Source organism: Barbatula barbatula (genome assembly GCF_947034865.1).
Source record: "Barbatula barbatula genome assembly, chromosome: 1".
Taxonomy (NCBI): domain Eukaryota; kingdom Metazoa; phylum Chordata; class Actinopteri; order Cypriniformes; family Nemacheilidae; genus Barbatula; species Barbatula barbatula.
In genome coordinates, this window is record NC_136766.1 from 18,536,634 (window position 1) to 18,562,587 (window position 25,954).

A 25,954-nucleotide genomic window follows, 5' to 3' on the forward strand; every position below is an offset into this window, starting at 1 on the left:
TAATGTGTGGTGTTTGCAGAATGCATAAGTTATGACATTTGATGAGTCTATGATGAGTTGAATAGTGTTTTTGTTCTCCAAAGCAGGCATAGTTCACATAGTTCAGGCATCATTCCACAACTTTAAACTTTCATTCACCTATGTTTTTTTTCTCCTTGTAGGTTCCATCTTGCTGCAACTAGAGGACACATTGACTGCCTTAATCTCATTCTTAATCACGGTGTGGATGTCACAGCCACGGATGGCACAGGTGGGAATTCTGCTATACATGAGTATTCCTGTAGCCCAACTGGTGAAGCATAGTGCTGACATTGTTAAAATTGTGGGTTTGATTTTTTTTGGATACACTAAAGTGATAAAATGTATTTAGTTTGTAAAAGCTTAGTTGCAATTTACTACTGAGGCCAAAATTGGTTTGTATTGACAAACCTTTAAAGCCATGAACAACAATTCTCCTGACCATTAAACTAACGGACTATGAGCTTGAATTATGTCAAGTGGTACTGTGTGGGTGCATAGTGTTAAGACTCTTTATCTTATAGTCTCAAAAACATCTAGATCGGTCCACCTTTCCTCTAATAACTGTCACGGATTTGTTTTCCTGTAGGGAAAAATGCTTTACACCTGGCAGCCAGAAATGGACAGTCACTGTGTGTGCAGAAACTACTCCAGGTAAAACTTATTTTTACACACTTTTACAGTGACAAAGAGGGGTGAGAGAGAACTATGTTTGTGCTGTCAATGTGCTTTTTCTGTAGAAGTAAATTGGTACTCTGTGTTGTTGTGTTTTGGGCAAAAAACTGATATTTTTGTCAATCAATTTCTGTGTAATGGATTTTCTGAGAACAGTTAGATGAGAGGAATTTAAAACTACAATTCGTAACATTTGCCTCAGTTTGACGCATAAAAGGGCATGATGCTCCTGAGTTTTCGTGTTGAAAAACTACTGTCGTCTACTGCGAAGTCCAGCAGCTTAGCTTGGAAATCATTATTAGCTTGCAGTTTTGAGTCATGATAAATCAATATTAAGTCTTATTTTGAATTAAATAATAATAAAAAATACATAATTTTTTTAAGTCTTTGTTTTTATTTCATTGTTGACATGGCTGCTGGCTCATTTTACTACAACTACAATAAATGAAGTTAATATCTACTGTTATTTTGCGAACCTTACGTTGTAGATCAGAGAGGATAATTCTGACAAAGCTTGCTTAGCATTTTTCTAATTTATTTCATGTTTTATGAGCTAATCCACAACACATTTCAGGGGAGGATACGTCTTTTGTTGATGCTTCAGATTATTGAGATGGGAAATTATTCTTATCACTTGCTTGTGTAGATTGCTTTAAGAAAAGTCACAGTATTTGTCACCGTGACTTGCTTGTTAATCACTTAAACTAAAGAGTTCAGTGCGTAATTGGATGGAATTAAATAGACAAAAGTTGTGCCTAATTTTATTTATACTTTTTGTTGACATTGAAGTTATAGTTCGTCTAACACTGTCGTCGGTCTCATATAATGCATAATCAGCCGCAATTCTCCGCCAATGTCCTGACTGTACCGCTGTGCAGATAGCATAGAGTGAGTTGCTAAATGAGAGCGTTTGCTGGGTGTCTGCAGTGTTGACAGGCTGCCCGCACTGTAACCTGCCATCTAAATCTCTATGCCATCATCATGTGCAATTTGAGCCTGGCTCCTGCAGCACGTTGGATAGAGTTACCCAGGACGCAGTTAGCCAACACCGCCATGTGACCCTGATGCTGGTTTTGGAGGCCGTTGCTAGAGCAAAAGGGGTTTTTATAGTGACTAGGATGTCAGGGCGAAAGTAAAAAGCAGAAAGGATGGTCGAGAAAGTAGGACGGAGAGAAGATGAGACTGAAAGAGATTTTAGAAATAGGAGCACTGGAAAACGAAGACATCAAAGACCGTATCATAGCAACACTCTCTGTTGCTTGACCTTGTTTCACTTCTTAAACTCTCTAGTTGGAGTTGATTCTCCAACTTCAAATATCTGTGTTGTTTTGGTCTGTTGTCCACTTTTTTTAATCTGTTTAACGGTTCAAAAGCAGTTATCCCCGATGGCATTCTAGTTTCCCGTCCTCTGGCCTTTTGAAGCTTATTGGCCGTGAAGTCAGTGAATGTCTTGAGTGTGTGTGTGTGTGACAGTGTTTTGTGTTTCAGCACAACTGCCCAGTGGGGAATGTGGACCTGCAGGGAAGAACCGCTCTGCACGATGCTGGTAAACAAAAGCTTTTATACCATTGAACACACTTAAGTTTGCTATTTTCACCTTAGTTTCTGGTTTCCTACTTTCTCCCTCTTATGTTCTCATCGCTTTACCTTCTCTTGTCTTTGTTTTTACTTCCTCCTTCAATGAGTAATGATGAAGGGGAGTTTATGATAATTGAACGCTTGAGTGGGATCCTTTGAGGCAGCTGCAGTTGTAATCAATAAGATGTAGAGTAATTTTCCTTTTGCCTCAGTAGGCTTTCATGTAAGATTTAAATCTCTTGCACTTACCTAGTGGAGAATTTTATTTATTTTTTAAGATGATATCAGTTGAATCTACCGAATCTAATTCAGATACATGGGAATTATAAAAAAGATTGTTTGTCTGTCTTCAGTTATGGCCGGCTGCTCCTCCAGTTTGAAGCTCCTCTGTGATAGTGGGGCATCAGTCAATGCCAGTGACTTTGTGAGTGCAGATTTTTCACAATTTATGTTTTGTTTTATTTGAATTTATATAAACATTAGCATATTTTAATCTAAATGTAAATCGTTTAAATGTTTGAAATGAAATATAATATTACTGTGTTAATATATTCTCTACAAAAGTGTTTTTTAATTAGAAAACTATAATTTTATTTACAAATATTTTTAAATGAATGGCTTGAAGCTAATAAGACATCTCTTTAAGAAGCTGGCTGAAACAATGCCAAGAGTATGATTTAGCAATAGTAACTTTTTTAGGTCTAACAGAAAGTGACAATAACATTTTGATTTTGGATGGGTTTTATAACATCATTTCTATAGCGTCAACCGTATTAGTCCATAGTTTACTATTTTAAGATGTGGAAAAATATACAATACATACAAAAATAAGTAGATGCTTAAAAACATTTACTGGAGAATTGTTTCATTCATCATGAACCTGTGCCTCAAGTTAAGACTGGTGTGTAACGCTGTTTTGTAGGATGGTCGAACCCCATTGGTGCTTGCCACCCAGATGTGTCATCCACACATATGTCAGCTGCTGCTTGACCGAGGAAGTGACATTTTAGTCAGAGACAAACAGAATAAGTGAATATCACATTCATATTCCTCACTATTTGGTCTTTATTTACTTGTTATAATGCAGATTGTCTAAAAGTTTAGAGTTTACTGTGGATGTCTTATTGAGTGTATCATTATTGCCCGTCATAATGAAACGTGTACTTCATGTTTGCACAGGACAGCATTGATTCTGGGTTGCGAATATGGTTGTAAGGATGCTGTGGAAGTTTTGTTGAAAAACGGTGCAGATGTCACCGCTGTGGACTGTTTCAGCCATGACAGTTATCACTATACAAGACTTGGCAAAAACCAGGAGCTGGTCTCTCTTGTAAAGAGTTACCTGGACAGTGCCACAAAAGGTAGGACCCCAGTAACCATTGTGTTCTTGCCAGCATGACATAATCTGTGGATACCCATTAGAAGTGTCTCACTTCAACAGAACACACATCATTTTAATAATAATGATTTAACAAATTTTTTATGGATAAAGTCTACAATACTGCTCAGACATATATGCATCATTTCATATATTTTTTGTGCCATCTCTCAAATGCCATACAAATCTATAAAGCGCATTGCACTTTAATTTCATAGATGCGTTTATCTAAATCAAGGCTTTACATTTTATCAGTACACACGTGCATTCCCACGGGAATCATACACATTATCTTGCTGTTGTTCACCCTGCATCTGTTGGGCTACAGGAGAGTTAAAATAAATCAACACATTAATTTCCTTTTTGTTATGTTTTAAATAAAGGTTTTTATTTTGCATGTGAATGTCTGAAGTGACAAGCCGTATATAATTGGAGTTTAGAGATCAAAGCCCTGAACACTAAGAGCTGAATATTCATTGCTCCTGAGAAAATCATAATAATAATTTATTTGTATTCATAGCAAAAGAGGCTGCCAAGAAGGAACATAGAAAGAGACAGGTAACACAACATCTTTGTTTTTATTATTTATTATTACGCTTTCATTAAATGTGTTCTTCCATTGTACTTTCATATTTACTTTAAAAGAAAGCCTTTGGTGTGGATTATAAATTACAAGTATATTACGTGTCCTGCCTCAAAGGACTGATACATTAGGGCATTACACATACAACACAGAGAAAAGCAGGGTTATGTCATTTTCTCTTTGTAAATTCAATGAAGCTGTCCAGTGCTGTTAGGCTGAAATCATACAAATGTGATTCTTTTTCGTTTGAATTATGCAATTTAACAAAAAGGGAGGGTGATGTCATTTCAAAGCTCTGTTCTTCATCTCGCTAACTGCGCATTCAGCATATTGATTGAGAGATAAAGGGGTATTTCTGGTTAATTTATTGTATTACCTTATCACCTCTCCGTTCTGCCCTCAATGTCGGTTCCCTGACTGTGCTGTGTGAGCTACTACAGGGCTGAAACATTTCTGTGCTACTGCCACCTAGTGTAAAAAGATCTGCATGGTAATAACCTGGAATTGTTTTAAAGTATATGTTAAAAGAAAAATGCGCTTTGAGTAAGAGCGACTGTTTTGGGTAAGTTGACATAAGTGTTGACAGGCTGTCAGCATGACATCAAAAATTATATACGTGACTTAAATGTTTTGTTCCAAAATGTTGATGGATTGTATGGTCAATCTTTACCACTTGTTGTAATAGCTATAAACACAAACTCTAAATGTTATCAGAAGGTAATTTTATCTAATGGTGTTTTCAGTTGTCGACTGGAGCAGAAATGGTCTCTGAAAACTCTAATCGTGAGAAGATTATACAAGTGAGTTCTTTACCCAGTATATTCATTTACAGTCATTCACTCAAAAACAATGAATAATGATGGTGTTGTAACAACTGACTGAGGCTTCCTAACTGTTTGTAGTCAGTTATGAGGTTCATCTGATCAGACAAATAAAAACTTAATGTGCTGAAATATCTTCTTAGAGAATTTCAATAAACATACTGTATGGAAGATAAAGTTTGTCTGGGCAGGGTTGGCAGACTTTATGATACTTTGTAATACTTGATAAAGGTTTTGTCAGTGGCCTCTGTTCATGCTTCATCACTATATAACTGTGTGTTTTCTAGGATCTGGAGAAAAAGAATGAGAGCCAGCAGGAGACCCTAAAGAAGTTTCATCAGGAGCAGAGGACACTGCGCGATAAAGTGAGCACGCTTCAGCGGCAGCTAAGCCAGGTAAGTGCCTGTGTGCACACACACACACACACACACACACACAATTCCTATTTGTTTGTAACCCGGGTATTTCTGTTTATCAGGAAAAGTCAACATTGGAGGACATTAATAAAGAGGTAAATTTAATCTCATTTTATTTCTTCGTTTTATATATTTTTTCACATAACAATCATTGCACTGATGGATTATTTTTTTTTTAATGGTTGACTGTTAGTTGTTGAATAGGAATCTATATCCTTGTTTTATCCACCAGAAAGAACAACTGAAGCTTTTACTTTCTGGGAAAGAGAAAGAGGAAGGAACTCGCGCCGCAGAGACTGTGAGAGTCCAGCAGCGGACTCATTTGGTTAGTGGTAAATCTATTAACACGCACATCATTAACCCCGCTGCTCATTAACTTCACATCCAACAATTAGTGATTAAATTAGTTTCTGATAAAATCCTAAATAAATTGTTATGTTTCTGTTTTACAGGGGGATTACCCTGGCCAATCTGTGATCAAAGGTGATTTTATCTCTTCGAGATGAATTTGTCTGCTATTAATTTGGGTTTACATATGACCTGTAATTTTAAGTACTTTAATATAATAAGTGTAACGTTGTTCTCCAAAGGTTATGGAAAAGTTGTTTTATATATGTATGACTTCTTGTTTTATATGGGTGCATTTATTTTTTTACCTGTAGGAAAAGAAAATCTACTTGTTCGACAGTCACACAGTTTGGATTCTGCTCAGGTATAGTTGTCATTTAATCTGCTTAAATATGTATTATTTGTGAGTCTCTGTGGATAACTGAACTTATCTTCACCTAACATATTAAGGCTAAAAGTAGCTACTAACTTGATTATTTTGGAGAAACACTAAAAATGGCTGTGTCAGGCATAATTTTAGTGTTTTTGCTTGAAGAATTTTAGAAAGCATTTATCACTAAAATTGTCTCCTAAATCTGTGAATTGGGGAGTTGGGGTAGTCAAGAGACTCCAACAATAAGGCCATTTTAGCAGAGTTTCCATCCAAACGTGATGCGAATCTTTCAAAGTTCGAAATGAGGCCGTGCCATATTGTGGAGATTGTCACGGCTGAGAGACCTTGTTGGGCATATTGCAAGCAGCCGAAACTATCAACTAATGTTATGTGATTTTAAAATCAAACTTTGACCTGAAGGTTGTTGCATTCAAGTTTTCACTGTGTGTAAATTAAGGCACATATATGTTTATGTAAATCAATAATAGCATAGAATACTACTGCAAATGCTCAATGTAAAAACTGAGAATTTATTTGAAATTGTTTAATTGTGTGTGAAATAATCCTGGGCAGACATAGCCATGTGTGTCGTCATTGTAGATTTTTTTTATTTGCTGATTTTGACCAATACAGTGAGCAAGCAGGCTGCGTCAGCTGTGTTAAGCTTAGGAGAGGCAGTGGTGACCAGATAAGTTGCGCTCTCATTTCATTCCAGAAGCTCTGTAGCCTACAGTGTCAGAGGGGTTTATGATTTATTAGCTTTAATCTCTTAGGGGACACACTATTTTTAGGATCAGCTTTTGGGCAAATGTGGTAGATGCAATTTTGTTGTCACATTAGCAGCAGAGACATCTCTATCACCTGGGTGAGAGGTCACCGTGCACTTAAGAGGCTGAAAAATACACCTACAAATGTTTTTATCAGATCTCTTACTTGGAATGTGTCCTAGATAAAGTTGCCTTCAAAATTGTTTAGCCCTAGTATGACCCTATAGAAAGAAACAATTCTAGCTCTCCTTGTAAGTTAGCCTTACCTGAAAAGATTTTGGTTAAAGATTGAATACATAAATATATATAGGTTTTTTGCTTTGTGAGAAGTGCTACAATATAAAATAGTTAATTTCTTATGCTTGTTTTGACTTCAGATCTTGCAGGCAGTGCCTTCTCGATCAATAGCTCGACCCTTGGAACTGTCTCGACCAGTAGCTGAGGACACAGAGATGCTTCGACAGGAACTTGATTGTGTTTGCAGACAGCATGAAGCTTCACTACAGGAGGTGGGCTGCTTCCAGAAGGCTCTAGGATGCAAGTCTCAAGAGTGTGAGGAACTGACAAGAAAGTGCGAGACCATCAAGCGCGAGTCAGACCAACAGGTACGTGAACTGGAGGAAGCAATGGAGGAAGTGCAGAAAAGGATGCTAGACTCCGAAGCGAAAGTCAAGCAGCTTCAGGCTCATGTGGTGGCGGTAAAGGAACATTTTAATAACCAAGCTGTCGATGACCTCAAAGCACAGCTTAATGAGGTCAAGGCTAAGTATGAGGGAGCTTCTGCCGAGGTAGGACGGGTCAGAAATCATCTGAAGCAGTGCGAGAAAGCCTTAGAGGAATATAAAAAAAGTGAAGGGCTACTGTCTGTGGAGGTCGAGAGGCTGACCGCAGAGTTGAACACAATGCAAGAAGAACGTAAGGACATGGAAGAGACTCTCTTAAAGATGGAGAGTCATGTGAAAACGGCAGAGGCCAGGGTGACCTCAATGGTTCCAGGAGAGAAATTTGACAACATGAAGAACCTCCTCACCAATGCGGTGGATGAGAAAGAACTGCAATTGGCAGAGCTAAGAGAAGATTACGACCGTGTACTAGAGGAAGTGGCAGTGCTCCACCGGGCAATGGACGACCGCAGTACCGTCTCACTGCAGGAGCATGAGAGAGTCTGCTCTTCTCTGGAGGAGCAAAGCTCAGCCCTGAAGAACAAACTCGCTGATGTCACTACGAAGTGTCAGTCATTAATCTGTGAATTGGAGGAAGGTGAGGATGAAAGAGAACTGCTCCGAGAGGAGTTGCAGGTTTTCACCGACAATCTGAATACCAAATTTGTGACTTTGGAAAACCATGAGGAGGTGAAGAGGTCTATGAGTCTTGCTGTGGATGAGTTGAAGGTCAGGTTAACAGAAGAGACAGAGAAGAGCAACCGGTTTGAGGAGCAACTGCGGAAGCTGCAGAAGGAGAAATCGTCTCTCTGTGAGGACATTTCTGAACTGAGGAGCACACACATCCATTGCGAACAGTATGAGAGTGAGACTGCTGCGCTGTTGGATCGTAACACAGAATTGGAGAATGAACTTAAAAACATTTGTGATCAATACCAAGAGAAGGTGAATGAACTTGAGCTTGTGACTGCTCAAAACACATCGCTGAAGGAGAGCTTCGACACGGAGTTTGTCACAAAGGCTGAGTATGAGAGAGTGCGGGCAGAGTTGAGTGATTCTTTGGAGAAAGCAAGTATTAAAATGGGATTGTTAGAGGAAGAATGCGGAGTTCGAGACGAGGAGATGCGGAAGGTGAAAGAAAGAAACGCCATGTTGAAAGAGGAGTTTGAGAATGTACAAGCAATGATAGATAAAGAGTATATCAGCCTTGTGAAACACGAGGTGTTCAAAAGCAAAATAACCGATGCTTTATCGGAAGCAGAGGCTAGAGCTAAAGATGCCCACTCAAAGTATCAGTCTGCCCAAGAGAGTGCATCAAAACTCCATGAAGAAATCGAAGCACAAAAGAAAGAGTTGGATACCATTCAGGAAGCTTTTCAATCCAAGTTTGTGCCATTGACCGTCATGGAGGAAAAAGAGATGAACTTCAACACTGCTTTGAAGGACTTGACCGATAAACTTGCCAAGATAGAGGAGATGTACAACAATGAAAAGACCAAAGGAGAATCACAGAGGCAGGAGAATGAGAAATTGAAAGATGAGATGGCATCTCTGCAACAGAAACTTCACACAGGACTTGTGTCCACCGAGAAGCACATAGAAGTGGAGAATCGTTACAAGGACCAAGTAGAGGAGCTTAGTCTGAAGCTGGTGGAGTTGGAGCAGCAATATAAAGAGGTTACGATCCAGCGGGCAGAACTGGAAGAACAAAATGCTTTGTGTAACATCGATATCACAAGCCTCCAAAAAAGACTGCACAGTGAGTATGTCCATCTGGAGCAGTTTGAGGCAATGCAGAGCTCTCTGGGTAAGAGCCTGCAGGAGGCACTACAGGAGTGCGAGGGTTTACATGAAGCTCGCAGGCTGGAAGTCCAGCGTGTACGAGAGCTTGAACAACAGCTCCAGTGTCACAGCTGTGACGAAATCCTGAAGGGCCAATACAACCAGGCTAAGGAGGCTCTGGAGCATGAGGTCAATGCGCTTCGCTTAACGTTGCGGGAGGAGGAGGAAACCAGCGCACAGAGGGCGGAGGACGTAGCCACTTTACAGACGGAGCTCCTCAGAGCCACGCATGCCCTGGATGACCTCCGCAGCCACGAAGAGCAGGTGAAGGACCTTAGTGCTGAAAAACACAGGCTGGAGGAAGAGGTCCGTGAGCTCGATGATAGGCTGTCAGGGCTGGATGAGCAATATGATGATCTGTACAGTGAAATGACCCAGGCCAGGGACAGTGAGAAGAGTGCGAGAGTGGAAACTGAGGCCCTGCAGGTGAAGAGCGCCGCTATTGAGAAGGAGATTGGGGAGCTGAAGGAAAAATACGAAGAATCAATGGGCACTATCAGAGAACTCCAGAAGAGGATTCAGATGTCATCAGAGCAGACCGAGCTTAAAGACAAAAGGGTACGGTTGTTTGTTCAATATCGTTCGGAAGAGGTTTTTCGTTAAATGTTTTGTCTGATTTAAAAGCGATGTGTTTTGGGTTTCAGATCAAAGAGCTGCTGGCAGATGTTGAAAGGCTGAAGCAGGCTCTGAACGGCTTATCCCAGCTGGCTTATGCTGGCAACACGCCCAACAAAAGACAGACCCAACACATCGACACTCTCCAAGCCCAGGTCAAGACCCTCCAGCAGCAGCTGGCTGTAAGTAGCTCAGGCCCATACCAGCGGATGTTTATAGGTGCCCACAATGCTTTACATGCATAGAAAATGGATTCTAGGCGGTTCTTTTCTATAGATAAGAAATGTAAGAAGCTGGGATACAGAATGAGTTCAGTGGTTGATTTCTTCACCCCTCAGGCTATAATCTCTGCCAATAATATGCTTTTTTTTCTTGTAATCCTACTTACTGTAGTGTCCTCAAACACTTTGTTATACTGAATTAAATAGTTGTCTTTTTAGGGTTCAAGCCCCATTAGTTGCATTCTAATATTTATTATTATTCTACCATTGGCAGCCCATAGAACCGCATGGTAAAAAGTTACCAAATATGGTACAAATGGCCAAAGGGGTCTCCAACCCTGTTGCTGGTGAGCTACCGCCCTGAACATTTCAGCTCTCAACCCCAATCACACACCTGGACCTTCTTTTCAAGGTGTTCATGGTTGCTTGATAATTACAAACAGGTGTGTTGTAACAAGGTTGGAGCTGCAGTCTGCAGGACGGTAATTCACCAGGAGCAGGATTGGAGAACCCTGATGTAGAGACAGTGCTGGCAAAAGTTATTAAAAACATTTTTCCACACTTTTTGTTGACACGTCAGTCGAGAACAGATTGGCCAATCAAAAATGTTCTAAGGCTGTGTGGTCGACAAACTTCCATGTATCGTTATGAAACTTGGTTTGTCATCATGGACTAGACGTGAGGTGACACATCAAGTTTCTGCACAGCTCCACCTACTGGAAATAAGATATAAAATACCTATTCTTGCTTATAACTTTTGATATATTTCATCTTGCGTCACGAGATTGCATGACTCAAGGAATGAAACGAGACCAGAGTCAAAGCATATCAAATGTTAATCGGCCACTGGGGGCGTCACTAATTTAAAAATATTTAATATGTAAATTGTTTCCCAAATACTTTTTACTAGAGACGAGAAATTTGATACCAAATTTGTCATATTCCACCATACTTCCTGTGTGCTATATGGCATTTTCTTGTAACTTACTTTTTTTGAACTAACGAAATTTGGTACATTTGAGACACTCCTGACAAAAGGATCAAATGGTACTCGTATACAGCCTCAACAAAATTGAAATTTGGTCACAGCGCCTCCTAGTGGTCAAAGGTTATAAGCAAATTTATTGTGTTCTTAATGCCTTTCCCTGTTTTTAAACTTGGTTTTCAAAATCTGATCATCTGACATTTCCAAAATATAAGGGATACACTTTGCTAGCATGCAGGGTTAAAGCAGACTACTGTCTTGCCACATTTTACTAAATATGACTTCTATAGCCGAAGTAAATAAACTATAACATCATCAAAATGTTATGAGTGTACATGCAGATTATATGTAAGAAAAACTAAGAACACCTGTACCACTCTTTTACTTAGACATTTGTGACCCAGTCTGTGAAAACCAGGCTAAAGTCACATAATCTAAAACAAACTATGCTTGTTCTCATGATTAAAGCATTTTTTTTACTATGATTTAAATCTTTGCCTTGACCTTACTCTGTCAATATTACAGATTATTATTATAGTTATATTTTCACCGTGCGGTCTTTACATTATGTATGTAAATCACCAAAAAGACCTTTGATGGGTTTTTTACACACATTTTTAGTATGTGGTTTGTTTGAAGGTGCAGTTTTTGTTTACACATACTGAATATTCCAGTCAGATCTTTCAGGTAATTTATAAAAATACATTTTCCTTTTCTTCTTAACAGATTGCTGAGAGGCAACACAGAGAAGTGGTTTCAATTTATCGAACTCATCTTCTCAGTGCAGCTCAGGTAAGTGAGCACTAATGTGTTGAATAAATGTCTGAGTTTTTGTTTTGATGCAGTGAAAGTTTCCATTTTGCTTTTATGTCAAAGTTGTTTATTAAAAATGACGACATGTAATGAAAATAATTGTATTCACTTAGCCATTTAAAAGGCTATGATCTGTACTGTATTATGAATTCTTAAGTAATGTTTATCCAGACTCAACACTTGTCACTTGTTTTTCAGGGTCACATGGATGAAGATGTCCAGGCTGCCTTACTGCAGATCATCCGTATGAGACAGGGATTTGTGTGTTGAACTCAATGCAATAAGACTACCCGGAGTTGAATTCATCCTTCACACAGTCACTTCCTGTTCCGTTTTCAGTCACAAGACACACTCTGAACCGAATTCAGGACACTCCAAATGTTCCAGTATTCTGTGCATCTAAACGTTTTCAAAGACAAACAATTCATAACGCTTTTGATTTGGGTAAACTGGTTAACACAGTGCAGTGGATTTCTCGGTGTTAATTTAATCACACATATTAGAGTACATATGTCTGCTATTGACATACTGTAGAGTGATCTGAAGCTTCTGACTGTGAGTTTAAATAATACTTCTTATATTTTGTAGAAGTGGCTAACAGACACCTGTGTACGGTAGGTGTAAACTGCACATTCAGGGATGGAAACTAATTTATCACTTAACTTCATGTTGGAAATAACCCAGCTACAGTCTTCTGAGGAAGAGCATTCCCCTACCTCCAATTTCACCTGTATTGTAGCCTAATCTGAATTTTGACAGATTTTGACATGCTGTTCTTTGTTGACCATTTTTACTTGGACTTTTTAGTGGCCGCTGATCTCAGAACACTATAGAGACTGTAGTTTTAAAGGAATAGTTTAGCCAAAAACAAAAAACTATTATCAGTGCCTTGCCTTGTTGTTTCAAACCCATATGATTGCCTTTTCTGTGGAACGCACATTTCTTTTCTAATAGCAGAAATATATTCTGGCCACGCTTTCTATATGATCATAGTGAGTGATTCATCATAAATGTCTCAAAAGTGGTTTAAACAACCTGCTATATTATCTTTAAAAATATTAAAAGTCATATGGGTTTGACAGAGGATAAGGCTGGTTAAAAGACCAAAGATACATTTTTGGCAGAACTATTTGTTCTTGGCTTTAGTGGACCGTTGAGTACACAGGCAGTTTTGGGCCAAATAAGTATTATGAAGTGGTAGGACATTTTTCGCATAGTTATTAAATTAACATCCCAAAGTCTCTGCATAATAATAATAATAATAATAATTAAAGACTTTATATTAGATGGATGTAACCATGCACATGAGTACAAGAGTGCATTCAGCAGTTACATAACTTAATATAATTTGGCCACAGCTGTTTGGGGGATGGTCCCATAATTCTAAGGGTCCATAGTGCCAATGGAAGATCATCATACAATTGCTCCTTTCTTTCACTTACCTACACCTCGTGTTCTAACACAGTTTTGTTTGGACCCATGGCCAGACACCGCATGGTGTGTTTAAAATGTGTGAGATGTATTTGAGTCAGTGGGGTCTGTGTTGAGTAGAGTGATTTCCCTTTGAAGTTTGTTATTGCTTTACTTCTGCAGTGGCAACAAAAATCACAAAGGAAACTGCTGAATTTTCTTTCTATTTAAAGGGCAAAACATTTAACACTGAAGACTAGCTCTCATCGTTCTGTATCCTGGCTGATATTGCCATCTAGTGGTGTGACTTGGCAGGCCAAGTTTAATGTGTGGCGTTGTGTGGGAGAATGTGATTCATTTAAAACTCTTGATGCCTTCAAATGTGATAATATCCGATTTTTCATGACTTTGTACTACTATTGATTATTGAACATGTGGTAACTAACAAAATTCAGCAGGACTGGAGTAGAATGACACAATAGAATATGTTCAGGTTTTCAGAACATTCTGTAACTATTGACTCACATACTTTATATTTTTGTAGATCTGTTTTTGTTTTCATTTCATCTTTCGTAGAATTATTATTCACACGGTACTAGTATTTTTTCCCTTTTAGATATTCTCAGATTTAACAATTGCTGAACTTCCAGACACATGGCTTTGCCAGTATTGATTTTGATTTGGGATTAACTGATTGGTTTTCTATGTCTGGGACAACAAATTGTGACCGTTTCATTATTTATGAAAATTACATTCTAACTTTGCTCTTATGTTTATCAGTTAGTTTGTGTTTTCCTTCATGGATATTTCTGTCCTTTCATCTTTTTGTTTTACAACCCTTTAACATCAATAAAATGTCCTCTTTTAGACTAAATGGATGTTGAAAAAAGATTAATCCCAGAAGTGTATGTACCATGAAGTGAACCTTGCCTCTTGGCGGGCCTTTCCAGACCCTCTCACTTACATTGAAGTGAATGCACATGTTGTTACTTGAAATCCAATCAGATGAAAAATAAGAACTCTTTCCTTCATGTGGTTTACATTGATTTGTACTTTAGTGTTTACCTCATAGATGCATTTTAAGCAAAATGAGATTTACAAACACAAAGGCCATATTTTTCTTCCCACAAAGGTTTTTAAAGGTTAAAAGAAATAATGCAAGATTCTCGTAAAATCAATAACCTCTTTTTTTGTCTCAATCGCCTTCATGTTATATATCGACCCCCACACTTTCCCATTCTCACATGTGTTTATTTGATATTCGTTACTTGAATCAAACACAACTTTCTAGTCTGACTCTCTCCCGCCTTCCCTCTTAACCTTTTATTTGTTTTTTTTGTCAGACGAGACCGTTATTTGTGACCTGCCCTGCATAGGCTGTTCTCAGCAATTATGGCAAATACAATTCAATCTGTTTGGAGCGTTCCCTTTAATCTCATTTCCAGGACTATAAGCAGAACCAGACATCCTCACATCACCCCCAACATTAATCATGTCCATAAGGATCACAGTGTAACCCCGCCATTCAGCTGCCCCCTGGTAGGTGGTTCAGACCGCTTTAATGTGGTTACTTGTTCACTCAGTTGTCTGTGTGTCATGATTCACGCTCTTTACGCTCGCCTTGACCGCAGCATCCGCCACGTGTCATACAAACCATTTGCTCTGTGTTGCTCTCTCTTCCTCTCTCTCTGTCCGTCCTGCTTTTTATTCTCCTCTGTGGTTCCGTCACTCATCTTTTCCGCATTGTGCTTTCGGTAACCTTTGGGGGGAAAACGGCATGGAAAACCCCATCGTCTCTCATTAGGCAGCCCCCCCTCTGGTCACCTTCGTTCACCCCTTTAATGTTTTTGCAGAGGTCTCAGCACTTTGTTGCCTCAATAAAGTTCATTTATAGGATAACTGGGCTCTGGAGTACACATGGGGCTGATTTCGGCTCGATAGCTTCAACATGTCCCCTGCCCGGCTCCGCTCTGATCCCTGCCATGTGATCCTTGCCTCCCTGACCTCATCATCCATCATCTAACACCTGGGACGAAGGAAAGATGACTGAAGAAAATTAGAGAGAGCTTTTATTTTGTAGGATTTATTGGCTGGCCATGAGAGAGTCCCGCTACTAGAGCCAGGCCACAGCACCTTCCATCAGTAGATCGTTTTTTATGTACGTGGAAAGGCCGTGCTTGGGTTTCTATACATTGCAGCTGTTATCCTCCAGTTCGTCTTTATTAACAACCTTTAAGTATCTCTATAAGTAAAACTCTTCATGTGAATAAGAGGGGCGATGGGTGAGTTCCATTAGATCATGGAGGTAAAAAAATGATATTGTTGACTTTTAAAGCGTGAGTGAAGGGAGACGTTTGTATTCCAGAGCTTGAAACTTGAAACCGCACATTTAAATGGTTTCATCTGAGCTCATTGTTGTTCTTTTTCCCTCATTAGCTCTTGGTTAACCGCTAATGCCTTGTGTATCAACTCATTTCGACTCTCTTCCCCCCCCTTTTCCGCTCGCGTCTCAACAAGAAACATGTGGGGATCCAGTTCTTAATAATCTCCAGGACTGAATGGAAAATCAGCTGCATTTCACATGTCTGCTCAGGGCTGACACATGGGGCTGTGTCCGCGGTTTAACAGAATAGGGCTGCGGAATTGATGGTTGGCTGCTTGGAAAGGATGCTGTAACCCATGTGCTTTTTCAATATTATGTAGAGATTGCTTTGGTTTGTCTGCTTTCTTTTCTGAGCACGGAGGGCTTGTGGCTTACTTTATAGGCTTGTTAAGAGGTAAATTGGGGGGAAAGGTGAGGAGAGCGTGATGCTTTTCCTTTTCGCCTTTGCGGTAAGGACCTTAAAATTTGTGACATCAGGCTGTTATGTTGGAAAGACGCTGGATTGGTTTTTATGTGGGGTTTCTGTACTCTGATTCTAGAACATTTTTGAACATTCAATAACAAGATTGTGTTGCTATTAGCAATTTCTGCTAGTCTGCCGTTTTATTGTTTCATTGTAGTTGATGATTATTAAAGTTATTAAACTGACATCATGACTCTTAAAAGGGATAATTCGCCCAAAAATAAAAATAATGTTGTCATTTACTCACCAAACAGATCTCATCCCCCATTGACTCCCTGTAGTATTTATTTTCCCTTCTATGGCAGTAAATAGGGGATGAGATCTGGTTACTGACATTCTTCTAAATATCTTAGTGTTGAACAGAATAAACACACAGGATTGGAACAACCTGAGGGTGAGTGAATGGATACAGACTTTTAATTCTTGGGTGAACCAACGTTAATACTTGAATATTGTATATTACAGTATAGCCATGCCAGTTTACTTTGCACCCAGCTCTCACGTGTTTACGTCTGTCAAATAATTTTTCCTGCTGGAAGCCAGCAGCAGGGTGAAGATATGGCTCTGCAGGTGATGGAGACACTTTAATGTTCCGCAATAGTGTCCTGCTAACAGAACATATGGTATTAGTTTTTTCATTTCTCATTAGACTCAGTCAGAGCGCTTTAGGCAAATACAGAGGGCTGTGACTGTCGATCATTAGCCTTGAAAATGTGCATTTGTTAGACAAAGCCGCAGTCACACAATCCAATTAAGACATGAAAGCCTCCTTTTCCTAGGAAGGAATTCACAATACATAAACAGGCTGTAAAGTGGAAAATTACATCTGCGTTCGTTTCTTTCCTTGAAATTCTGCCATGTTTGGTAAGCTTTAACAAACCCTTGTTGTACACTTTGGGAGAAATAGGAGAGCTAAATGAATACCATGTGCTTTGAATGCTACACAGGGGTTTTATTGTAGTGTTGAGTAAAATGGACAATCTAGCCCACATCTTTGAAGAGAGAAGGTTTAGTTGATTTTAACAAGAAAGTAAATATATTCTCTTAATCATTGCGACTTATTCAGTTATTTATTCAGTTATATTTAAGAGCTGTTTACTTGGACTGTTAAAAACATCCTTTTAAAAAAAAAGTAATGCAATGTGATACAACATTTGAGCAGAATTTCATTATCTGAATGTGTTTAATCAAGGATGGAGTTGTTTGATGTTTAGTGTCAGTGAAAGTGTAACATGCCTATCCTGGACGTTAATTAAATTGCTTTCCTCCCTCTCCTCATAAGGCAAGGTATTGGATTAATGCCTTTGAATAGCCTTTAAATCTCTCTAATCTCTAACCTCTTTCATCTGTAGCTTTTGCAGGTTTGTGTTGCTGTGATTGCTTGTGCAGAATGCCTTTGATTGCTTCCTAACCTCTGCATTGCATCATAATGAGAATTCTGTGAAGACCATTTTCCTGATTTCCTGGGTCTCAGGTTGTTGAATCCTGTGGCTTCTCAGTAGCTTAGATCCGATATATATATATATATATATATGGGTCTTTGTAGCACTGCTGTGCCAGTCCAGCCTTTCATGATTTCAGAGAGCCGGTTTCTACCGTTCATACCCGCTTCCTCAAATAAAAGGAAAAATGTATTCGGCATTTATACCCAGAAAAAACTTACGCAGAGTAAGTCAATGGTGAATTGGTTGGTCAAGTCACTGAGAGATATGATGCGTGATGTGAAAAATGATGACATCGCAATTTTCATTTTCAGTGTAATTCTTGTTTTCTACTAAATTGTGTTTTTTGAGGCCTAAAACAACAAACATTTTGTGTGTATATAGTTTATTACATGTTTTTTTATCTAGTTGTTCATAACTTGTCTAACAGACTCTGAACTCTTCCTTGTTGTATTCACTTAACACGACATTGTGCCTGCTCCCCCGTTTGCCCTTAATTTCCATGCCAGCGCAGACCATTAAATATTCTCTTTCTAATGCCTCATTAGCTTCTGAGGGCTAAATGGTCAAGACATGCGTGTGTCTTTGGTAGCAAGCTCGCCGAATCACTGCCTGGGGCGGTAATAGCAGAGCAGGCTTAGAGTGAATTAGAGTTCAGAATGGTCCTCTAGTTTTTATATAGGCATTGTAAGGCACTCCCTTGAGGAGTTAATGTGGCTTTTATTGAGGCTGTGGTATGGTGCAATTACACTCCCATCCTCCAGAGGACAGACCTACATTATGTTTTAGTCAAATGGCTTGCACGGTCTTACTAGTTATGTAATAAATATTGTAAAATGGGTTCTCATGCATTTTATGGGACATTTTATCGCATGGGACAGAAAGATAATTCTTGAATGCATGTTGGACTTAGATAATTTTAGATATTAGAATATTTGCCTTCTGCAGAGACCATTGCAAAAAACCTCAGTTTTTTGCTTTCCCCATAACCTTTTCACCTAGTCTTCTCTCTCTCTATCTCCCTCTCTCTGGCACGCTACTTTATTATGTATGTTCTATGGTGTATTTTGGGGAGCCTAGTGGGATCTCTTTTCTTCTTCGACCTCATCATTCTATAATGCTTTGCTTGGAAAGAAACTCAGTTATTTTCCATAATTTAATTTAGCTTTTTTCTTTTGGATGCACCAAAACATTTTGGAGGCAGTTTTGTAAGCAATGATCTAGTTATTGAGACAACGTGACATACCCACCCCGATGACTATTAATTTGCAGTTGGCTCGTATGTAAAGAATGCCTTGAAGATACTTGGATATAAATCTCTCTGTCTGTGGAGGGGTACAGGCTTTGAGCTCAACCTCCCTCTGCAGTGAATATTCTGGCCCTGTATCGCTGTTTACACAGGTGAAATGGTCTATCATCAAATATTTGTGTGATTTAATGCTTCATTTTCATTGGTTGAGACGTTGGCAGCTGATCTACCGAATGCACCGGTGTGTCATGGAAACGCTTCCCCTTTCTTGATTGCCGATAGCATGCCAGCTCGCATTATAATGTCTCTGTGAATATATTTACCCAGCCTCACCTGCTGTAACATCTGCTAAAATGATTGTAAATGGTCAACAGGGGGATATGGTGGGATTGGAGGCATCTGAGCATACAATGCTGGTACAGTTTTTTTTTAGCCTGACAAACCAAACAGAATGAGGTGACGTGTTCATATTAACACTTATTTTTGGGTGGAAAAAACTGGTAAATGCCAAAGTATTTACTAGGGCTCACCAGAAATGGAGACGTTAATTTAAACATTTGTGTACAAGGGAGTTATTTAGCTGTTTGAACACAACAGTTCAATGTCAAGTAAACCGAAAAAAGCAGTGCTAAATACCTAGTAAGTCAGAATTTGCATCAATAATTTTCCCAGTGTTAGCAAACGTTTTGTGAATAAATGTTAATACAAATTACATCTAAATCATATTACGTTTCTCTGTTTTCAGAAGGCATCTGTGGAGTGACCAAGCAGACCTTTTAGTTCTCAATACACACCGTTTGATGTGCACTTTTTGGGATGGGATTTCCAACACATATTATTCCTGAGGCAAAGGTTTACCTGAATCGTCATCATTCCTCACAACACAGAGCCAAACAAGTTATCAGAAGGCTTGTTAGCCCCTCAGCGGAGAGCGAAGCATAAATTATTCTGGTCTTTCAGATGTTCTGAGATCAAAATCTACATTGGCAGTGAGTCCCACATCTTATTAGTTTTCATTATGCATGCTGGAGCAGCCACAATACTTGGGCTTTAATAGGGTTCATAAATCTGGGTCTGTCATCATCTCGAACACTTTGCTAGAGATTATTTCACTCCGCTAATAAAGCAACTCCCGCTCTACATTACAAACGCCTGCAGGTTAACAGCTTTGGCAGCCATGCAATCTCAGCTCTCTCTCACACTTCAGAGACTTTGCAGGCTGGGAAAGAAATGGAAGCCCAGTTATAATGGAGATCTTAATGGATCCCAGGTGGTTCTTAGATCCCGACCCCACCTGACCACTTTCTTTCTCGAGGGGGACAAACAGGGTCAAGTGTTTGGGATTTCATTGTTCAATTAGTTGCTCTTTGACGTTATTGCATACCACAGACTACATTTCTGCCTTGTTCAGTATTGGACAGATTTAATTTTTTTTGGTGAAATGGCATAGTTTACATTCCTTAAAATTATGAAATGGCTTGAAAAATACATATAAAGTTATCCATTCCTAGGGGTGCACAGTGGTGTGGTTTTTGTGGTTCCTGTGGAAATGATTTAAGCATGGTTTGTGGCAGACAGTTCTTAAAATGAAAGAAAAGAGTGTTGTTTTGTTGGAATTTATTGCACCGTGTTCTATTTTGTACTGCACATTTGGTCGAATGTAGTTGTTTCCATGCATACACATAATACTGTGTATATACTAGCATAAAGCATTACTACTAGTAGATATCATTGGCTGTCATCTATAAATGCTGTACTTCCACTGATGCTGTTTGTTGGTATGAGTCAATTTTGATACAATGGATCAAATCGATTTAGTTCTCACCTAAAGTAGTTGTCATTACTAATGGAATAACATCAAAACACTTTATGCTTTACTGAGGAACAAGACTAGGTTGCCAACCATCGCCATTACTCTTTGTTTGAAGAACCAGAAGATCCAATAATCCAAAAGAAAGATATGGGAGCATTTCAACAAACAAATGCAGATGAACTGATCCCAGAAATGTATCAGCTTAACTATACATGACACTACATCAACAAATGAAACAACCAAGAAAGCACAGAGGAAAATGTTGCGCCTACTATGAGATACATTTTTTCCTTAGGTTTCCAGAGGTTAGCATAACTATTACATATTAATTTTATACCTTTTTGAAATCAACGCTGATGGACAATTTATATTTGGACAATAAAAGCATTTTGCACTTTACTATTTTAAAACCGTACAGAATCACCTTTTTGTATTTTAAAAAGTGGTGCACAAAGACCGTAAATGTGAACTGAATTGAATTTGTACTTTACATTTACTTTTATGTTTATTAACGCTTTTATCCAAAGCAATATTAACATTTTGTCAACACGCTAAATCGTTTACAAGATCACACTACTAGGAGGAATAAAGCTGGAGTAAGCAAGGGAGAGACTGCCTGAGAGTGAAATTGTTCAGAGACACAGGCTGAGATGGTTGGGGGGGTCATCTGGCTGAAAAGAGGAATAATAATAATAATAAATAAATAAAATAATAATCTGTGCCTTAATAATTGTAGTGATGAATTGTAGAAGGCAATGGAATTTACATTAATATGTTCTTTTTTTGCAATAGCCCCATTTGCAAGTGCAGCTAGAATAATAAATTAGACACATTTATTTAAACATTATGTTGGATAATTATTAGGGCTGTCAAGCAATTAAGCGCACCGAGAATAAAAGCTTGTTTACTTAATATACAGTATGTCTATGCACTGTGCATATTCAGTTTAATTTTTTTATACACAACAGCCCTAATAATTATATACATTCAATTAGAAACAGTGGACCGTTAATTTATATTGTATAAATGTGTATGTAATTTTTGGCTTTTATTTTAATTACGATCATGAGAATCAGGTTTTGCTTAATCATAAAATTAGGATTTAATCATAAAATTCTGTCAATGTCTTAATTTGTTCGATTAAAAGTGCAGAATCCGAAAACAACCACTGTATTGAGGTTAAGCTTTCACAAAGTTTATACAAGATGATCTTCCATCTCTTGTCATCCTTGGCTCTCTCTATAGTTCTGACAGCAGCTACGCTGTCAAGCTGCATATATTTCATTTTGTCCATGTTCTCTGTCCTCAGAGCAGCCCACCAGGCAGGTGTGAAGACAGGCAGCAGATAACAAGTCAGGAGTCCGTCCAGATGATCCCTAATGCTACATGGAGCTTCAGACAGCATGGACACAGAACAGCACTCTGGAGACCGTTGGCGATGTAGAAAATCTCAACTTCAAAGAGTTTTATGTCATTTGGCATGAAGTATTTATGGTGGGGCTCTTGGGACGGTGAGTTTCATTGAAAGGCAAGTGGGAGTCCAGTTTAACATCTAGCACGAAGGAAATGAAGTCTCTGTGCAGTGCACAATGAAAAAATTTACATGTTAACCAAATATCACAGTGCTCCATATTCCAATTCTTCTCATGAAAGGTTCTTCGTGACATCTAAGGTTTTTAGAGAAGTTCAGTCCTGAGTTGGAACTCTCCATCGTTGTTTTCATGTCCAATACTTCTACGTGAGTCAGCGGCATGCTAACATGACACATGCTTCAGCTCTCTGAGAACTTTGTCCGAGGGTGTCGTCCACAACAGCCCACAGCCACAAACTCTGCCCTTCCCTAAACTTCAGGCCGACCACAGACGTTTATTTTCTCTCGCATTTCCTGCTTCTCTCCACCATTAGCATGATTTTCTCTTCCTCACTTCTCACTTATCCTCTCACCATTGCATTCTCACCCTTCACTTTTTTTCCACCGCTCCTAAACTTCTCTTTTCGCTGGCCCGTGGTCAGCACTGAGAGTGCAGGCCGCAGTAACCACCCTCAAAGCAAGAGCACCATTTCCTTTTCGCAAGACCACACAAACCTCTTCTAGTCTTGTGACACAGCAGTTAACATTACACTTGCAGTCCTGGCCAGAGGTTTTCTTGTGGACGGCACCTCGTACCCCGTTGGCCGCTAATGTCCCAGGAAATCGATGCGGTTATATAAATTTTCAGAACAGCGTTTGGTCTGGTTGTACTGATTGATTTGGGTCAGGCAGTTTGGCTGTGTTTGTGGTTTTTAAGAAGCTGCAGTGAGTCTGTGTGTATGCGGAAATAGTGGATGCGTTTAAAACTGCCCCCGTGGCGCACTGCGGCTGGTTGGATAACAGATTTAATGTAATAGTACGTGTAGGAAGTCTCTGGGTGACCGGCCCAGGCAGGGGAGACAATTAGACTGGCCCCCATTCCTGGGTGTCCTGAGGGCAACTTCGGAGAGGGAAACGGAGAGTTTGCGTGGATAAATATTTCTTATACTGTATATAACGGACAAATGTGTGAAACAGTCAGTGAAAGAAAACACCAGAGACCTTGCGTGCACATGAGGGAGATTCTTTTAACATCTCTATCTTTCCTGCAGCCACATTCCCCTCATCGTAATATCCTGCACATGAGAAGAAAAGCCCCCTTTTGAAAACAGGAAGGATCAAGTCCCTCATTTCCCGTTCTTGCAACATATTGCTTTTACATTCCCCTCTTCTTTTCCTGTGAGATAAAGAAAACCATAAAGCTAGACAAACATGTAGGCGTACGATGACGAGCAACAGCACAGAAAGTCTCATTTTAATGTAATAAATAGGAAAGAGGCATGTCATGAAATCAGAACTTGTGGCACTGTGTTTGATGTCGGTGAATTACAAAAAAGTATTTCCCTGTGTTGAGCCTCAGCCTTGAGATCAAATGAGGGTATAATACACTGAATGAGAGAAAGGTTTTAGATCTAAAAAAGCTGGATATCATCCAATCCACAGTACTCCAGAAAGCTCATTATCTTGTTAACACTACATTTATCTGACAAGACAAAAGGGAGTGAATGACCCGGACACCATTAAAGATTAATAGTACGGCATAAAGAGAAAAGGTAGCGATAGAGAATGGCTGGGCCTTAACCAGGCTTTTCTTTTCAGAGCGTGAGATGACTGTGACAGGATTATTAATCAGAAAGGGGGAAGATGAGTCTTCAGTTGCAGCTTCCTCACTTAGAGTCTTTAGTTAGTGCTCCTGCAAAGCATGAGCAGGTCAGAAAGGCTAAAGCTAATTGGCTCTACCGGGTTTTGAATAACAATGAGCCAGAGCCCAATTATAAAATCACTCTGATTTTGACATAAGGGAAACGGGGATGACTAGATTTTCTATAACGTGCGAGGAAAATGGAATATTAAATTGGAGATGGGAGACAGTAGTAATACTTTGGGAGGAGAATGGGAGACATTAGACAGGGAAAGAGAGAGAAAGAGAGCGAAAGAGCGTGCTTGCTGTCTCTGCCTCTCTGTTCACTCAATGCAGAGCTATTAATGAAATTTATAAATCATTGGTGAAATGCATTTTAATCGAGGCTGGTGGAAAACAGTAGAGGTCCCTGAAGAAAGCGTCAGCTCATTTGAAATTCCATTTGCATTAAAGATTCAAACAACACTGAAAGATTTGAGGGAAATCTTTTCTTTTTTATCTTCCGTTCATTCATTAATAATGATTCCTTTTTCGCTTGACATGACATGAACGTTTTCAAAATCAGAGTCTCTTCATGACAAATGCCTTCCGCTTCGCTTTTTTCTCAGTGCTGTACATGATACAAGCTTCACGTCGAGCAAGATGAAGATCGGCAGTCGTCGGTTACAGTGAGAGTCAGAATCATTTGCTTAACTGAAAAGTAATATTCAGATTTGTTTGAATGCTCTTTTGTAATTAACACCCGCTAATGATAGCTTTCTAATTAAGATGGCTTAATAAGAAAATTGTTAGTGCTGTTTCTTTATCTGTCACAAGCTCGCACTTGTTTGAGTTCTCTAATTAGCTAATGAATAGTGGCGTTTTGATTGGAATACTGTTTGTTTTGCAGAGGTACGAGGCTGTTCTATTTGTCTGCTTGAAGACGGAGACGTCTTGTTGCATAATTCATGGCACGCTCTGCCAACAGACAGCATTGCCATTTAAATTATGAACACATTAGTGAACTGCTAACCCTCCCTGACTGCCTGCAGCAACGGAGATACAGCGAGAGAAATAAATGAATTTCCCATTGCTCATTACTTTACCTGTAATAATAGGGGGATGGGAGATGGAAAGCGAGGTGTCAAGGGCTTTAATGCGTATCATTAGACATGTAGAGGCGTGCGGTTGTTGTATACAGATCCAAAGAACGTTGTGTTCTTTTTCCTGCTAGTCAGGGAGAAGGAAAGAGAGCTTTAACTGAGCTGGCGAGACTTCTAACAACTCACCGCACTGCAGGAATTCTGATAATACAGCCGTTATTAGGGGAATGAAAGAGCCTTGGTTATAAAGTAATGGATGTCTCAGGGGACTCTCCAGTATCTTTATGAATCCGTGTGTGTGTTTAGGCATTTGTAAGTGCATTTATATATTTCTGTGTCCTTTGCTCCCCCCTCAATTCTTTGCTCTCATCCATTCTCATTTCCCCCTCGGTCATTTTGTTTTGTTCACCAAACTCTGTCTCTTCCTCCATGTGTTTAGGCAATATATTTGATGATCTGTTTATCATTCTTTACGTTTCCCAGCCTTTATAGTCAGTGTGTGTGTGTCGAGAGACATGTGTGAATGTGTGTGGTCTACAGGCCTGATAAACACTGCAGTCATTTATCTTTGCGCTACAACAGAATGCCTCCACCGCACTTTACAATAGTAATCTTTACTTGCTGAAACAGCATGAGTTGGAACCTCTACTATCAACTTTGTTTATAATCACATCATGATGGAAGTTACTTGAAGTTACTTGAAGTTACATGATGGTAATGTGGTTGTGTAGATTAGGTTACATGTGCAATGGGCCTATTTCCGCATTAAGTATCTGCTTGCGATGGCAACATTATGCTGTTTACA

At 39.2% G+C, this 25,954-nt stretch overlaps 1 protein-coding gene across 2 annotated transcripts in view; it reads left to right on the plus strand.

The window, feature by feature from the left end:
- uacab (uveal autoantigen with coiled-coil domains and ankyrin repeats b) overlaps positions 1 to 14,376 on the plus strand; it is a 30,952-nt gene extending 16,576 nt beyond the window's left edge. For both annotated transcript variants that reach the window (XM_079463986.1, XM_079463987.1), the window contains exons 3-19: positions 162 to 250; positions 608 to 672; positions 2,182 to 2,239; positions 2,625 to 2,695; positions 3,194 to 3,300; positions 3,451 to 3,632; positions 4,170 to 4,207; positions 4,976 to 5,032; positions 5,341 to 5,448; positions 5,532 to 5,564; positions 5,702 to 5,794; positions 5,922 to 5,952; positions 6,132 to 6,181; positions 7,335 to 10,019; positions 10,106 to 10,258; positions 12,009 to 12,074; positions 12,294 to 14,376. In XM_079463986.1, the coding sequence (XP_079320112.1) occupies positions 162 to 250; positions 608 to 672; positions 2,182 to 2,239; positions 2,625 to 2,695; positions 3,194 to 3,300; positions 3,451 to 3,632; positions 4,170 to 4,207; positions 4,976 to 5,032; positions 5,341 to 5,448; positions 5,532 to 5,564; positions 5,702 to 5,794; positions 5,922 to 5,952; positions 6,132 to 6,181; positions 7,335 to 10,019; positions 10,106 to 10,258; positions 12,009 to 12,074; positions 12,294 to 12,365 (3,958 nt within the window). In that variant the 3' untranslated portion in view covers positions 12,366 to 14,376. The remainder of the gene's footprint in view (positions 1 to 161; positions 251 to 607; positions 673 to 2,181; positions 2,240 to 2,624; positions 2,696 to 3,193; positions 3,301 to 3,450; positions 3,633 to 4,169; positions 4,208 to 4,975; positions 5,033 to 5,340; positions 5,449 to 5,531; positions 5,565 to 5,701; positions 5,795 to 5,921; positions 5,953 to 6,131; positions 6,182 to 7,334; positions 10,020 to 10,105; positions 10,259 to 12,008; positions 12,075 to 12,293) is intronic.
- The last annotated feature ends 11,578 nt before the right edge of the window (positions 14,377 to 25,954 follow it).